Source organism: Equus asinus, chromosome 17 (genome assembly GCF_041296235.1).
Source record: "Equus asinus isolate D_3611 breed Donkey chromosome 17, EquAss-T2T_v2, whole genome shotgun sequence".
Classification (NCBI taxonomy): Eukaryota; Metazoa; Chordata; class Mammalia; order Perissodactyla; family Equidae; genus Equus; species Equus asinus.
The window spans coordinates 27,692,862-27,709,150 of record NC_091806.1 but is presented as its reverse complement, the minus strand read 5'-3'; the positions used below and the strand labels follow the sequence as shown (position 1 = coordinate 27,709,150).

Here is a 16,289-nt window from a genome sequence, read left to right as displayed (position 1 = left end):
CTCCTATTACTAAATAAAATTATATCTGCAATACAGACACAACCTTGACCTTGCACAATACTTCTGTTCTGGGATGTTCAAAAAGTCTTTGCAAAACATGGTCATTTTATCTCTTAACCCTCTGTGAGCCCGGTGGGTGGCAAATGTTTAGGAAGAGCTAAGAAAATAACTATTAGCTCCATTGAAATTATTTCTATTTGGCCAGGGCAAATGGAAGCATGGGGTTTTCTACCATTTGAATGACCTAGAGAATTAGAGATAACCACCCTCCATCTCCATCTCTGTTTCTCTCTATCCATATAACTACTGTATCAAGAAAATAGGATTCAATAAGCTCTAGTCATGATATGTGGAGAAAAGTCCTAAGACAGGTGTAAGAAGTGAGGAGAGGTGGGATTTTACCCAAAGTTTTCACTAATCTCCAGATGACCTTCTATGGTTTTAACCTCCCTCTCAGTAAAATAGGAATAATAATCCTTTCTTTGGTTGCTGAAATTTTAAAAGACTAACATGAGAGCAAGGATGAGAACATATCATGCATAGACATAAGATCTCTTTCCTTCTCTGACTATCACAGATATGGCTTAGACAGAGAGGATCTGGAAAGTCCCTCCCCTGAATATTCTAGATTGACTGACTCTCAAAGAATTATCATTTTCTCTTTCTTTGGCACATGTCTACCTAACTGACCCATTGGTAAAGTATTTCCAGGTACGATTTGGAAATTGCAGGAGGGATTGGATTCTCTCATGGATTATTTTGTAACCTTGGCTCTAAAGATATAGATATAGATAGATAATTAAATTAATTTGTAATTCAGTTTAACACAACTTTTTATCCAAGTGGTGTGATTTTTCATGGGCTTTCCCAACTAGCCAAATGCAAAGAAAAGAATCACCAATTCCTAAGTCCATAGGAATCTGTGATTCAGGCGCTGGTACTTTCACTCTATTTACTCAAAATTATTATATGTCCATCTTTTATTTCTTCCCTTCCTTACAGTGGATGTTAATAGAAATATAGCAGCCTTTAGAGAATTCTGGTTCATATTTTCCTTCTGGTATCTCGAGCCTAGGGCTCTGCTCTGAACTGTATGGGGGTGATGTTATAAGTGACAGCCCTTGCCCCTCTGATCACTATTATCACTCTTCCTATCACTCACTGGTGCTCGATTTGGAAGTTCAGGTGCCCTGTGAACCAGTCGTTGAAAAAGGACTGTTCCACATTACAGCTTGCCAAGACCTGCAAAGAAAAAGATTACATTAGATGTAAATGAGTCCAAAGGTCAAACAAAGAAAATGTTTATTTATTCTTTTATTCAGTCAACAAGTGCTTATTGAGTACCTATTTTGTGTAAGAAACTACGAGGGATAAAAGATATACACAGTCCTAGGTCTCAAGGAGCTTACAATTTAACAAATTAATAAGATATTTTGCTAAGAACTATATACAAGGCAATAGATATGAAAACATATGTAGGATGTGAAGGGGCTAAAAGTTACTATCAGCCCTTGGATACAGAAGACTGAAGTGTCATTCATGAAGACTTTGGAAGTTGGAAGTGGGATTGTAAGGTTCTGGTACAGATTGTAGGTGTTAGAATACCATTTCCATTACGTGGACTTAATGACTTCTAAATGAGGAGTAAGGCATTCAATAGTTCTGTGCATTCCAATATAAGTGGCTTCCTTTTTAGTCTAATGCATTTTATTTTATGTATTTTAAAAACATTGTTCTGAGAAGGAATTCATAGGCTTCTCCAGACTGCCAAGATTAAGAACCCTCAGGAATGTCATTTGATTCAATGCCTTTCTAATGTTTAATTCCAGTTGGGGTTGTTGTCATTTTGAATGCAATTTTTCTGTTTGTTCTATTTCAGTGTTTCTCAAAGTATACTTCAGAAGAACTTGGGGTTCCCTAGGATTCTTTCAGGGGATCTGCCGTCTCAAAACTATTCCTGTAATTCTTCTAAGATATTTTTTGCCTTTTGCGTTCTCATTCTCTCCATGTATGATGGATTTTTCCAGAGCTTGCTAAACATGGAATGGCATCATGAATCTGATGTTTACATGCATTGGTTTTATTCTTGTTATTTTAAACTTAATATTTTAATATTTCTCTATTTTATTTTCAAATACAGTAAATATCAATGGATATAACCTATGAAAACCAAAGCTCTTTGAGGTTCTCAGTAACTTTTAAGAATGTAAAGTTGTTCTGTGACCAAAAGGTTTGAGAACCACTATTCTTTACTTCATGGAAGGTGCCTTGAGTTTGGACATGAACTTGGAGGAGGAAGCAGCATATTGGCTGGATTCTGGAGTTAATCATGGCATGGTAATGAAAGGCTTAGGAGGCAGGGTTGTTCTGCTTTGATCACAACTCTGTTAATCATTACTGGCAGGCTTGTAGAGCATGTCATGTATTCTCTCTGGGCCTCTCTCCCTATACAATGAAATGAGGTGAATTCTAGGGTCTTCCTAGGTGAAAAATTCATTCTGTAATTGTAGGAATCTCAAATTCACTTGACAGGCTTTAAGGTTTTGAAGGTTTAAAGCAGGGGTCAGTAAAATTTTCTACAAAGTGCCAGACAGAAAATGTTTTAATTCTTTTTCACAGCTACTCAATTCTGCTGTCATTGCATGAAATCAGTCATAGATAATATATAAATGAATAAGCATGGCTGTGTTCCAATAAAACTTTACTTATGAAAATAGGCAGTGAGGATTTGGCCCTTAGAATGAAATTTATTGAACTTTGGTTGCATGCAAGAGCTCTGAAATCCAACTGCAAAGGTTTAGGACATGCTTCTACCACTCACTAGCTGTGTGACTTTATGCAAGTTACTCAACTTCTTCATGCCTCAATTTTCTCATCAATGAAAGGGAAATAATCATAACATCTGCCTCATGTAGTTGCATAGAAAGAAGTAGACAGTGCCAGGCCCTTGTCAAGCATTTTGATAAATATGAATTATGATTATGATTATGATTATGATTAATTCTTTGGGTGGATGTGAAGAAGATTGGCCCTGAGTTAACCTCTGTTGCCAATCTTGCTCTTTTTGTTTGAGGAAGATTCTCCCTGAGCTAACATCTTTGTCAATCCTCCTCTATATTGTATGTGGGAGGCTGCAACAGCATGGCTGTATGAGCCCTGTGTAGGTTTGTACCCAGGATCTGAACCCACAAAATCCACACCACCAAAGTGGAGCATGCAAACTCAACCACTATGCCACCTGCCCAGACTCTGAATTATTATTATTTGAGGTAACAACACTCTTAATCAGTCTGGTTGAAGTATCCTCTCCCAGGATCTCCATTATTACCTGAGTGCTGACCCAGTCCCGATTCTCTTCTCTGCTCATTTGCATTGACAGGTGGCTCATCTGGGTGACATATATTATCCAGGGACTTTCAAGAGACCTTTCAGAGAATAAAAGGGGAAGTGATGACTCTAAGGCGTGCTTTGGTAATCACCAGGCTGCAAGAGCTAGCAGAGCATTGGAGGAAATGGAAGAGACTCAACAGTTCCCAAAGAATGGGGGTCATTTGTTTCCCTCTATATCTAGAGATGACACTTTAAGCATTTAGTCACATAACCTGTCATACTGTCTAATGTATGGGAGCAGTACTCAATAATTTGCTGTAAACATTGGTGCAGGATCAAAGGATATCTAGAGAACTTAACTGAATATACAAAGTGATTGACAGCCTAAATTTTGTCATCAGTTAGAGCTGGCTCCAATGTCTGGTTTGGCACTGCCAGTGGCCCTTACTGGTTCTATAAACTCGAGAAAGGGATTTAATCTCTCTGACTTTGGTTTTGGGAAATTCTCCAGTCATAAAGTAATTTTAAAAAAATTCCTCTCCTTCCATTATCTTTGGGAAGGATTATGAAGGCCAACTGGATTATAATTTTAAAGGATTTGGGATTAGATGGAATACTGAAATTGTGAATGGAGAAAGTGGGGAAGAAAAGAGAAGACTGGGTAATTTTATTCCCAGGGAGCTCTTCATATTAAACTATTTTAACCAATTTTTTTTTCACATTTTCTTGGAAATGTTTCAGTTATAAGGAATGGGGCATAGTGTCATAATCTTCTTCAAATCACAAAGTGATTAGACAAGGATGGTAAGAGGACCATCCAGGTTATGGGAATAAGAGGATATTCTTGCTTTCTTACTTGACCAAATAGATGAGGCACAGGGTTCCAAAGATGCCATAGAAAGGGCCAAATGTGATGAAAAAGCGGATGTAAAAAGTGCTGATCCAGGCCACATCCTGCAGAAAGAAGTGCTCAAAAGTTAGATGCTCTGAACACAATTTCAATTCCCTTTCAATGGGCTAGGGTCCCTTCACATACTGGCTAAATCTTATGTCTCGTTACTCAAGGATCTGTCTGGCAGGGGCCAAGCATTTTCATTTCCCATTTTCTACGTGATGTTGCTTCTGAGAATGAGTCAAGTTACTCACCTCCCAACACCTTTGGCGGAATATCTGCCGCACGGTTAGGAACTGGGAATATATAGGCATGGTGAAGGGAAGAACTGGAAAAGAATAAAAGAAAAGATGGAGAATAAATGAGCAGATTATGACCTCAATTGAGCAGGAGTCTATCTTTTTCATATGCCACCCCTGGATATGTTGCCCCTGAGAAAGAATGCAAGGTGGATATCCACGACCACACCCTAGACTCCACTGGGTTTTTTGAGTCTCTGAGAGTGAACTAGGAATTTGGTTCAAGCTCCCTCAAGGAGACTAGTGAAGCTTTGAAGCTTTGAGTCATTCTTGATGGAATGCTGGATCCTGGAAGAACTTCTGCTATGAGCTTTCAAGTTTTCTCTTCAGTCCTTCACAATGTTTAGGATTCAGCCCAGTAACAATATGTCTGCGTGGCAGAAATAAAGAAGGTTTACTCATTGCCTGGGTAGAGGGTTATGTACTTGCGTCTCTCCTAGCACCGATGAGGCTGCCTAGAGCACAAAGTCATCTTATGCAGACCCTTTGGTTTTGACAGACCCTCTCCTTGACCAAACTTTAGTCCAGTCGTCTGAATCCTCTTCTTGCCTAGGCCTCAGCATTGGTCTGCAAGCTCTCAAACTCTGCAAACCCTCAATACAAATGATTTCACCCACTCTCCACATTAAGATATTTGAACAACACTAACACAGTGTCTAACAGTTCAAAGCCACATCTCTGGGGTGACCCCAGTCCCCTTAAAGTCCTTGCCTGAGAAAGTTCAACACTGTCAACAGAAGGTACTGTTTCTTCAAGCCAAAACATGACTATGGGTCTCTGACCTCCCTTTTCTAGAGCATTTCTGTTAGAAAACTTACAATTATAAACCTTTTTTATGCCCCTTTGAGATGTATCTTCTATAATACAGAGATATCTTTCTCGAGGACCTGGGAGTCATCCTTTTGAAATATAATCATCAGGAAAGATAGGGCCATTCATCCATGTCTCTGTGGGAGGGTAAGAGCCGAACACAGATTTCCTAATCATGTTGACCAGCTTCCCTTCCCTTCAATGTCTTTCAGTAATTTCCTTTAGCACGCCCCAGCGTTTAAAGTCTCCCTCTTTTTGTTTCACCAGAGTTGAGCTCAGCTTATAAGGAAGCCTCTCTTTCCTATCGCAATAGCTTGAATAAAGTCTGTAGTGCCACCTTTAACAAATGCCCACCTCTGTTTTTCTTTGACAGTTTGAGTATGACTCATTTGTACCCAAGTTGCTAAGTTGGCATTTGAAGAGAAAGGGCACAGTGAAAGAGTTCCTGAGAGTAGTGTGGTTTGTGAGGTGGGCATTCTGCAGTGAATCCACACCATTCATTCATTCTTCATAAGCTAAGGGCATATTGTAGAACTATAGACATGGGAGGTGAGTTCAGAAAAGAAACTCCAACTGCTTTTTTCTTATGTGAACACACATCTAGTTAGTCTGGGGGTCAGCTGCTTTTCAAAATGGAGCACCAGTGTCCTCTTTCCTCATTTTGGTCATGCAACAAAAGGAGCAGGTGGCTACCATAGGTAGGGGCTGCCCAATTAAAGCAGGGCCAGCAGTGGAAGCTGCTCCCATATCACAAAATATGACCCTACAGGCCACTCTGATAAGGTATGTTACAGATGACTACTGGCAACCAACATCTGGGCAAATCAGATCATCTGCAACAGACTTTCCCAGCTTTACCACTGTGGGCATTTGGGGTGAGATAATTCTTTATTGTTAGGGCTTGTCCTCTGTATTACATAACAGTGTCCCTGGCTTTCTGGCCCCTGGATGCCATTATCATTCCTCCCTCTCCATTTTAATAACCAAAAATTTCTCCAGACATTTTCAGATATTCCATTCGGTTAACATTGCTCCTGGTCAAGAACCACTGATCTACAGGAAATGTGTGGGACTGTCCCTGATTGGGGCTTATTTCTCAAACGTTTTAGATGAGCATATTTTGGAGTTCTATGAAACCTTTCTTTGTGAGCTGTTATGAATTTGATTTTGATTAAGAGCAAAGTATTTTTGTTGCTGATGTTTTTTGCTTTTTTTATTAATGTTATGATAGATTACAACCTTGTGAGATTTCAGTTGTACATTATTGTTAGTCATGTTGTGGGTACACCTCTTCCCCCTTTGTGCCCTCCCCCCACCTCCCCTTTTCCCTGGTAACCACCGATCAGATCTCCTTGTCAATATGTTAACTTCCACCTATGAGTAGAGTCATACAGAGTTCGTCTTTCTCTGACTGGCTTATTTCGCTTAACATAATACCCTCGAGGTTTTTTATTGGTACCAGCATCATTCAGCTACCCTGCTTTCTTTTATATCTGCACCACATTCAGACCTATTATATAAATCTATATGTATGCCTATCTATGTATTGATCAATTGATCAGTAGATAGATATAGATATATAACAGGTACATATATGTATATCAGAAATATATATATACATAACTGTCCACCAGGATATCTTCTACAGCTGTGTGTAAGCTCTGGGAAGAGCCAGCTTTCTTTCACACAGAACATCTATGTGTGTCTTTTATTATCATTCCTCTACTTTTTCTGGCATCATCCTTTCAATGCTTTGGCATTATTTTCCTATCTGTCTTTCCTCCTGATTCAAATATTTCTATTCTTTTGTTCTTGACAGGTGTTTAGTCTATCCATGGTGAGAGTCCCAGATGCAAATCCCCTTGATTGGCATCCTGCCTTCCATCCTTCTTGGATCATCTCCTTCCCTGCCTTATACCCAGAGTGATGAGATGAGTATTAAAAATTCTTATTTGCTCTTCCATTTTCCTTTTCAGATTTTCACCCCAGAAAGTCTGAAAGAAGACATGCAGCTTTTTCCAGTTAAAATAAGACACAGAGGGTTCCAGTCTGCCTTCTGCCTTGACAACAGCTTGCCTCAAGGAAATGGGATGAAGAAATGTGGCTGCAAGGAGACTCACCCATGTAGAAGTACAGGTGCTGCTTCTCATAATTGATGTATTTAATTTTCTTCTTGCCACACTGAATGGAGAGAGAACAAAATTTAGGTAAAAGGCAATACTTCTGGCCACTACATCAAAGACATCTGCGTGTGTGAATGAGTGTGTATGTGAGTGTTTAAAATCTCTATGGAAAGAGCTATCCAATCAAAGTTCACCAGCAGTCAAATTAGAGGCACTAGAAGAACCAGAACTGGAATGAGATGACATTTTTTGGCATCTTTTTGCTTTAATTAAATGTGGGCAAATCTTGCATGGATGGTTTATTAAAATTGACCATGGAGATTGCGATCATTTTTTTTTTATTCCCATCGATTCCATTTTGAAAATTTGTTACTTATGTGGAGTGAAGTGGTGATTGAGAAGAACATTTGTGATGAGTTTTCCCAGCTCTTCTTTAACTGTTGTGTATAGAATTCTGCTTGAAGCTCAGTTTCCATCTATATTTATTCTTTCAACAGATATTTAATGAATGGTCATGCGAGGAAAGATATAGACATGGCCCCTCCTATTTATCTCATCTTTCCTCCTTTGTGCCATCATTATCATCATGGATCTCATGCGGTGATTTTCTATTTCTAAGACATGATGATATTATATATAATCTCATGACAGGGAATTTGATTCATTTTCTTGGGGTCTCCTCAGTTAATTTAGTCTTTTAGTGCACAAGACAGCAAATACCCTGAGAGCAGGTGGAGAAGTAATGGTTATAACTCCAGGAACTAGCAGACTCAATGAATGTTTAATTAAAGGAATGAATGAATAAATGATAATTCGCATTCACTCTGTATTTTTGCTGTGTGTTCAGTTAGTTATAACTCCGTGGGCTGTGTTTGACTCTTGCTTTCCTCATTTCCTTGATAAGTTCACTTCTACATATAGATTTCCTCTCTTCTGGATAGTGGACTTTTTCCACCCTTCTCTTATTGGAGAAATAAAAAGAAATATCATGGTGATGAAGTAATAATAGCTATTTTCAGTTACTCTCAAACTTTCAAACATTTAAGTAGTGTGAAGCATGGAAGAAAGAATAGGTAGAAAATGCTTGGGAGTTAGCGAACCTAGGTGAAGACTGGTTGTGAATATCATTGCAAAGGAGGACTCTGTGTCTTTCCAGTGCACATGACCTGACACATTGAAGATTTAATTCATCCTTGTTGAAGGACTGAATGTTTGGAAATAGTGGTAGAAAGATTCACAGTAAAATGAGAAGAAAGGATAAGTTCAAGTCTCTTCAGAACTATTTTTTGATGTGAAGTAACTGAATTTTAGAGTTTAAATAATTTTAAGCAATATCTTGTATGGTAGCTTTGACACTATAATGTACAGAACTCTATGTTTCAAGGCATAAGTCCCAAGAGCAGCTGTAAAACTTGGAGAGGTGGCCTACATCATTTTTGAAGAGGCAACAGGCGTATTGAATATGGCTCTAAAGAAGGCACTTCTGGAGAGGGTCAGGCTGCTTCATGAACTTCGGTGAGACAAATTTCTCTTTCTCTGGGGGGAGGACTAGAGAAATTAAAACGACACAGTTTTGTGATGAGCATAGGAGTCCACAGACATCACAGCAGTCCAAGTTGTTTGTGGAGCCATGGTCAAAAGCAAGTGATTTTTGATAACAGCCAGAATTTTCTTTTTCAGTCTAGGCAGTATATTCATTTCCTAATTCAGCTGCAGAAGAAGGTGAGTTCCCCAAAGCTGGGAAAACCTATTTTCAAAAAGCTTTGTGTACCACAGGACTTGGGCAGCAACTGACAAAACTATCCTCTTTTGTTTTTACAAAACTCCTAAATTCTTCTAGAAAGGGATAACACTGTCTTCCTAAGTACCTGATTCTCAAGATTTACCATTTCTCCCTGAGGAGAGAGACTTCTGTGGCTGTTCTTATACCTCCTTTGTTGAAAAAAGATTACCTCCTAAGAAATTTAGCAATTGTTCTTTACATGATGACTTTAAGTTGGGGGAAAAAAATCAACATGTGACAATTTCTAGAGCTGACTTTTCCCTTTTGTTTTCTGTTGTTTAAGAAGCACAAATTAGTGGTGGGGGCTCTAAGTGTCTTACAAGGCACTTGGGCTGTGGGTCATGTGTAAATGAATCAAAATGAACATTAACTAAAAATAACAGCATAGTATCTTCTAGCTGAGCTGGAATTAGTTGAGATAGTTAGCTATTTAGTTGTTTGTGATTTAGTGAGTTTTGAATATACTGACACGTCTTCTCTAATGAATGTCTCTATAAGCTTGTTAAATTTTGAAGAGTCATTGTCAACCTCAGTCATCTAGTTTAATGGTCTAATATTAGCTTGGGTTGTCCAGAAGTAGTGACAGGCACTGAGCGGGGATCCCTCTGCCATCAGGATTGCTGAAGCAGAGTGATATGGTTATCACATTTCCTACTGCAGGAAGTTGGACTGGATGACCTTTATGGTCATAGAGTCATACACTCCACATCTCCTCCTGTTCTTACAATCCCAGATTCAGTTATTTCAAATTTGTAACCTGGACGCAAAAGGAGAGGTGCCCTCAGACTATGCTTGAAGCTGGAACTTCCAGCTTGATGTTTCCAAAGCAAGGCTGAAGACTTTTCCAAGAACCACTTCCAGGGACATTTCTCTGGTGCCCATGATTTCTAAATGTACCTCAACAGGTTGCAAATCTCCAACCAGAAATAGTGGTAGTAAATTAACATCTGGGTCTTTGTGGTAGATGTTCGTTTTTACATGATGCTGCCAGTGTCCACTGTTCCACCAGTTTCTCGACATGGCCTGAGGAGAAGAGAGGGTTGATTAGCTGCAAGATTTCTCTCCTGAAATATCCTTCACTATCACAGATTCCTTCAGGCATCTCCAAAGTCAAAATAAGAGATTTGAGATTCTCAAATTTGTCCCCACAACCAGGTCACAGGATGATTCACTGACTGGAAGTTCTCAAAGCCTACAGACAAATAATCATCTGATTCAGGCTAAAACAACTCTTGATAATGAAAAAATCATAAAAACTTGTGGAAATAAATTGTTTTTCCATCTGTCTATTTTTTGATTCTCGTTTAAAAAAAAGTCTGAAGGTAGATGGGGTGGAGAGTATTCTTCCTATTTTACAAATAAAGAAACCTCGGCTCCAAGGCTTGAATTAGTTCTGTGGAAAAAAATTGGCCTTTCCTTTTGAAGAATCCTGCTTCAATGAACATTTCAAAAAATTATAGATCTGAAATGATTTTGTAGGGGGTCTTGGCTCAGATCATTGAATGAACAGGCTTCAATGCTCTCATATAAAAATAAATGTGAGTAAGATTATTACAGTTGATGCCAAGGTTGCATCATCTCTGATGAGGTCGTTTCTGGTTTTCTCTCTCTGAATGAAAGTCTGCAGACCTTAATAGAGCACAGGATTTAGAAACACATCAACCTCTTTCATAAACCAGATAAACACTGCTCCGTGGTTTGGACAAATCACTCATCCTCTTTGAGGTTCAATTTCATCTCCAGCAAATACAGTATAATGACATTTTTATCCATGGGTCATTTGGGGAGACATGAGAGGCTGTACATAAATTGTTGGCACGTTGCAATATTTAAGTTCCTCTCATTTCTCCTGTTGTTAATCATTTATAGAAGAATAAGCAGTAGCAGTAGTTTTTATTCAGTATTTAACATCTCTCAATAACTGGCCTACACATGTTTTAGATTTGCCTGTCTAATAAAGTAGCCCCTAATCACATGTGGCTATTGAGCACTTGAAATGTGACCAAATTAAGATTGGCTGGAAGTATATAATACACACTAGATTTTGAGGACTCTGGATGAAAAGGGAATTTAAATTGTCTTATTAATAATTTATATACTGAGTACAGGTTGAAAAGATAATGTTTGAATATATATATATATATATATGATAAAGTTACCTTTTAAAATGTGGTTACTGGAAAATTTAAAATGACAAGTCATTTAAATGTGGTTGGCATTATTTTTCTGTTGGACTATGTTGGTTGATTCATCTATGGTAGAGAGGGATGAGCATGTTTGAAAATCTGTAAGTGCTGTCTTTCTATAGTATTCATTGTGTCTTCTCTTAGCACCCACCCCCCCTACTCCAATCCATCAGGAGTGGTATTCTCATCTCACCTTTAAGATTTTCTAATACCCTTACGGTGGACTCTCTCTCTTATTCTCTCCAGTCCCAGGTCACTCTGTTGAAGTTTGTGCTTTAATGGGCAGTCACTTTCCAAACATTTCTTTTTGAATGTCTTATGATATTTCAAACTCAACAAGTGCTACGCTATTTCCAGTCCTCCTTCTGGGGCCCCACCACACTCCAAACTTCTATCAAAGTGCATACCACTCACTGACTCTTAAAATTGTGTATACACTCAGGGATTTTTAAAAAAGCATCAGCTAGAGTGGGGCTGATCTGAAATATGCCATACACTGTCAACAAACCAACTCCAGGGCAGATGAGTCTCACTTTTCCTCTGACGTCTTTGGAATTGGGGAGAGAGGGTGGAAGTGTCCATTACCTGAATCTCACGATGACGTAAGGAACCATCTCTGCATTATTTCTGTCATAAGGATTTTTGAGCGAATCCAGAAACACTTCAACTATCCAACACTGGTGGATAAAGGGCAGAATAGTGTGCCTACATAAATTTTATGGTAAAATGAAGCTTGTCACATATAATGACAATATATTATTCATTTTAACCATTTTGAGTGGCAGACATATTTCTAATATGAATCTAGATCCAACCCTGTGTTGTCTAATCTACTTAAGCCTCAGTTTGCTCAACCAGAATGAGAGTATATAAGAAGACTAGGTGATTCTAAGATTTTTCCAATTTAATGATGCCATGATTTATGGTCTAATTCCCTATCTTCTTAGTACCATAACAATTTAACATTTTTCTTAATTATTCTGGGTTCCCATTTTGATTATGGAAAGATTATTCCTAGTATTATTAACAGCTGAAAGTTATTGAGCATTTCCCATATGTCATGCTTTGTGTTCAGCACAAAACAGGTATATGACATATAATCCTAACAATATCCCTGTCGGGTTGAAGCCATCATCTGTCTCCATTTTACAACTGAAGAAACTGAGGTTCATAGACATTAAGCAATTTGATCAAAGTGACCCAGCTAACTAGTGGCTGAGTTCCTACAGAAGGCAGGTCTGATGTTACAGCCACAGTTCTTAATCCTGGCTGCAGGTTAGAATCACCTGGAGAGCTTTCAATACAGTGCTGACGTCCAGACCCCACCACAGATGAATTAAATCAGAACCTCTAGAGAGGGTACCTGTACCTGGGCAGCAGTGTTTTCTAAAAGCTCTTCAGATGACTGTAAATGAGAGCCAGAATGGAGGAGCCAGAATGACTCCTCAATATTAACTCCTAATGTGAGAGATGGGAACCCTGAGGGCCAGAGATAGTATGTGACTTACTCAAGGTCACATAATGAGCATTATCAGAGGCAGGGCTAGAAGCCACTCTTAGCAATCCTGTTCTGTTACCTAGGTTTCTTTCTTCATTCACTCATTCATTCCTTCATTCAACAAATACTTATTGAAGGCCTCCTATGTGCTAGGCACTCTGCCAGGTGCTGCACCCAGTGTGCATTGCATAGGAGTGTGTGCTTCCCCTCCTGGAGCTATGTTAGGGGGGATAAAACCAACTGCCATCATCACCACCTTGGTTTTCTGCAGTTTTTTCAGCAGTCTAGGTTTGGTAACCCAAGAATCTTGAACAGAGCCATCTGTAATTTCTTGCCCATCTTTTCTCTTTCTCTTCAGGGTTTATCTATTTTCTTGCATTTTTTCCTTTATTTCTTCATAGTCCCACCCTTCTGGAATTAATCAGGCTTTCTGGCATCCCCTAGCTTCCCAGCGATAAATGTCCAGACCCCTTCTAAGAATATTCCCTCTCATGATTTTACAGGCACATCTCCATTTGTAAAGTCACAATCCTTCTCCTGTAAGGTGGATTCTTAAGGAGGTACCAAATAGTTTACTAGGATAAGGAAAAATATTAGAATTTCTTAAATAGAGATAAATGTTATCCTTATAAAATTCTAACTTTAGCATATATATTACAAAGTTATATTGCATATTAGTATATGTAAATATATGTATATATAATACATACATTGTTAATATATCTACTTTTATTTGTGGGCTTATACAAACAGTTTTATTGAGATGAGTGAACAAAGAAACTTGGAAACCTGTGCCTTAGCAAATGATGTTCAGGAATCCCATCATACTTCCTGAACATCTCATACCTTGAGATGACATATCAGAAATTTGTGCATCAGGCGGTTCCAATTGGACTTTTTAAATATGGATAGGTGTCCTGCATCATGCTGTAAAAATCCACTCTGAGCCTAGAAGAGACCAAATTGTGGTTAGAGAAATTGGGAAGTCAAGAACTAATTCATAAATTAGCACGATAGTAGATTCAGGAGTCCGTCTGAGAAAAAGAGTGGGAGAGCTTCTCTGAGCTCAAGCTAAGTTTACTTTCTATTTCCCACACGTGTCACATTCTTCCCCACCTCCATGCTTTTGCACAGATGGTTCTCCAGCTGAGAATGCTCTCCTTGCCACTGTCAAAATCTTTCAGTGTGGAGTGGAAAGAGCATGACCTGTGGAGTCAGGCAGATTTGGGTTCTAAACCTTCTTCACCACTTATGAGTTGCACGAATCTTGGTGAGTTATTAGTAGCTTGAACCTTAATCCTTCATTGATAAGCGAGGATAATAACATTTTACTCACGGAGCTTTCATGCGGCTTAAACATGTGTACAGTGACTGGCTTATGCTAAACACCAAACAAATGTTTGCTTCCTTTCATATTTGAAAAGTTGCTTTTCGCGGAATAAGAGAAGTTAGCTTTTCAAAAACAAATAGCATATGAAATTCTGGAATTGACATTGGTGTTACTTCTTCTTAAAACCTTCTACAGTTGTTCCAATCAGAATCAAATGCCTCTTTCCTCTCCAATAGGACAAGCTCTTTCCCCTCCTTGGCATCCATGTCATTGTGTCATATAGTATGTTAGATATTTGAATGACAGTCTCCTCCAGTGGATGACTCATTTTCCAAGGGCAGGGACCACATGCATTGGGGTTTATGTCCACAACACCGTGTTGTGTTCATAGAAGTCCATGCTCAGAGATTCATATTTGATTCAACAAGGATTTATCAAATACCCTGCTATGTGCCAGCTGCTGGTTGTCCTTTATGGCAAAATCTATACATTCTTAATTCTTATATAATGAGATGTCTTTGCTCTTGAACAATTCATGGTTTGATGAATTGATAAATCTTGGTTGCTAAATGAATGAAATATAAGGTGAGTGTTACATGGCTGAGAGTAGAACTGCAGTTCCTGAAGATGTGTGGATCAAATTGAGCAAAGAGTAGCAACTGCCATGAATTAAATATTTACCACATACTAGGTATTTTCTACATTATCTTGTTTAGCTGTCCTCAGCATACTTCCATAACATAATTTGCTATAGCCATTTTACAGACAAGAGAACTGGGGGCTGGTGAGGTTTGGTAATTTGCTGGTGTGAGATGCTGATGAGTAGGTTGCTAGGAAGTATCAGGCAGCAGCTGACAACAATCTAAAGACAGAAGAAAAATTCTAAGCTTTTCCCTGAAGCCATTGCCTGGGCTTAGGATGCTTGCTTACCTGAGAAATTGTGAGAAGAAAGGAAGCGAATATTGTAATACACCAGCCATTGCCAAAATGCCACAGCATTAGCCAAGCCAGGGCTTCCAAAATCAAGATCTGGGCAAGGTGAAGGAAAAAGAACCCCAGATTGGCGTTGAACATATTCATATCCTCTAATTTCCTCCGCAATTCTTGGAAATCTTCCACCAACTGGGACTGTGAAATGAATATTCACATTGAGTAATGAATTAGTGCCTTCAAGGGAGAAGGAACACAAATGAACATAATTAAGAATCTATTTTATTAACTTACTAATGCCTTAATTTTGTGAATAGAAACTTATTAATATTAATAAATTTAATTTGGCAGAAGTATAAACAAAAGACAATTAACAAAGACACCCTTCAAAAAGGTTGTGGTGGTGGCTGGCCAGGGGGTGTAGTTGTTAAGTTCATGTGGTATGACTGCAAGAACATGGCAGAGTTAGATGTTCCCTTTGTCTCTCCCCCTTTTGAATTATAAGTAAGCGGAGATTCGCTGACCAATGGAGGAAGCTCACACAGCACAGCAGGATGCCTCAGAGACACACAGCTATACATCTGAGCATGGATAGACTGGCTCCATGGGGAGTGGTGGAGAAAGGTGAGCACTCCCTACTCTCCCCTGGTGGCCCTGTGCATGCACACAGACACTTCCCAACCCAGCATGAGTGCTCTGAAAGTGGGAACATGCACTGGGGCAACTGTAGGGGGCGAGATGGTTGCAGCCCTTAGCCTACTTCTGATTGCTTTACCAACAGGGAGGGGGAGTCCACTGGGCCCCTAAAGTGCCAAAGAGTGGCCCTAGCTTGGTCCCAGGGACGAAGCCCTGCCCACCAAGCATAGCAGCCCTGTGGACCACAAGCAGAGACTGCAGCAGAAACACATGCTGGAGGAAGCACATTCTAGGCTTATGTGAGTACCCATGGTGCCACTGAGACCCAAAACAGGAAATGTGTCCCAGAGTAGCTGAAGGAAGAGGCAGCAGCAGCCCTTAGCCCACTGGTGATTGCTTTCCTGGAAGGGAGGTAGAGCCCAGCATGCCCCCATGGCACCAGGAGTGGTACTAGTTTTGTCCAAAAATGAAG

General features: G+C 39.3%; 1 protein-coding gene across 1 annotated transcript in view; it reads right to left on the bottom strand.

The window, feature by feature from the left end:
* The window catches only part of LOC139040589 (fatty acid desaturase 2-like protein FADS2B), a 33,636-nt gene that overhangs the window by 1,746 nt on the left and 15,601 nt on the right, over positions 1-16,289 (bottom strand). Inside the window, exons 3-10 of the mRNA XM_070487348.1 lie at positions 15,182-15,379; positions 13,768-13,869; positions 10,135-10,260; positions 7,452-7,512; positions 4,477-4,550; positions 4,187-4,299; positions 3,329-3,425; positions 1,163-1,242 (exon numbers count right to left, since the gene is read on the bottom strand). Of these exons, the coding sequence (XP_070343449.1) occupies positions 1,163-1,242; positions 3,329-3,425; positions 4,187-4,299; positions 4,477-4,550; positions 7,452-7,512; positions 10,135-10,260; positions 13,768-13,869; positions 15,182-15,379 (851 nt within the window). The remainder of the gene's footprint in view (positions 1-1,162; positions 1,243-3,328; positions 3,426-4,186; positions 4,300-4,476; positions 4,551-7,451; positions 7,513-10,134; positions 10,261-13,767; positions 13,870-15,181; positions 15,380-16,289) is intronic.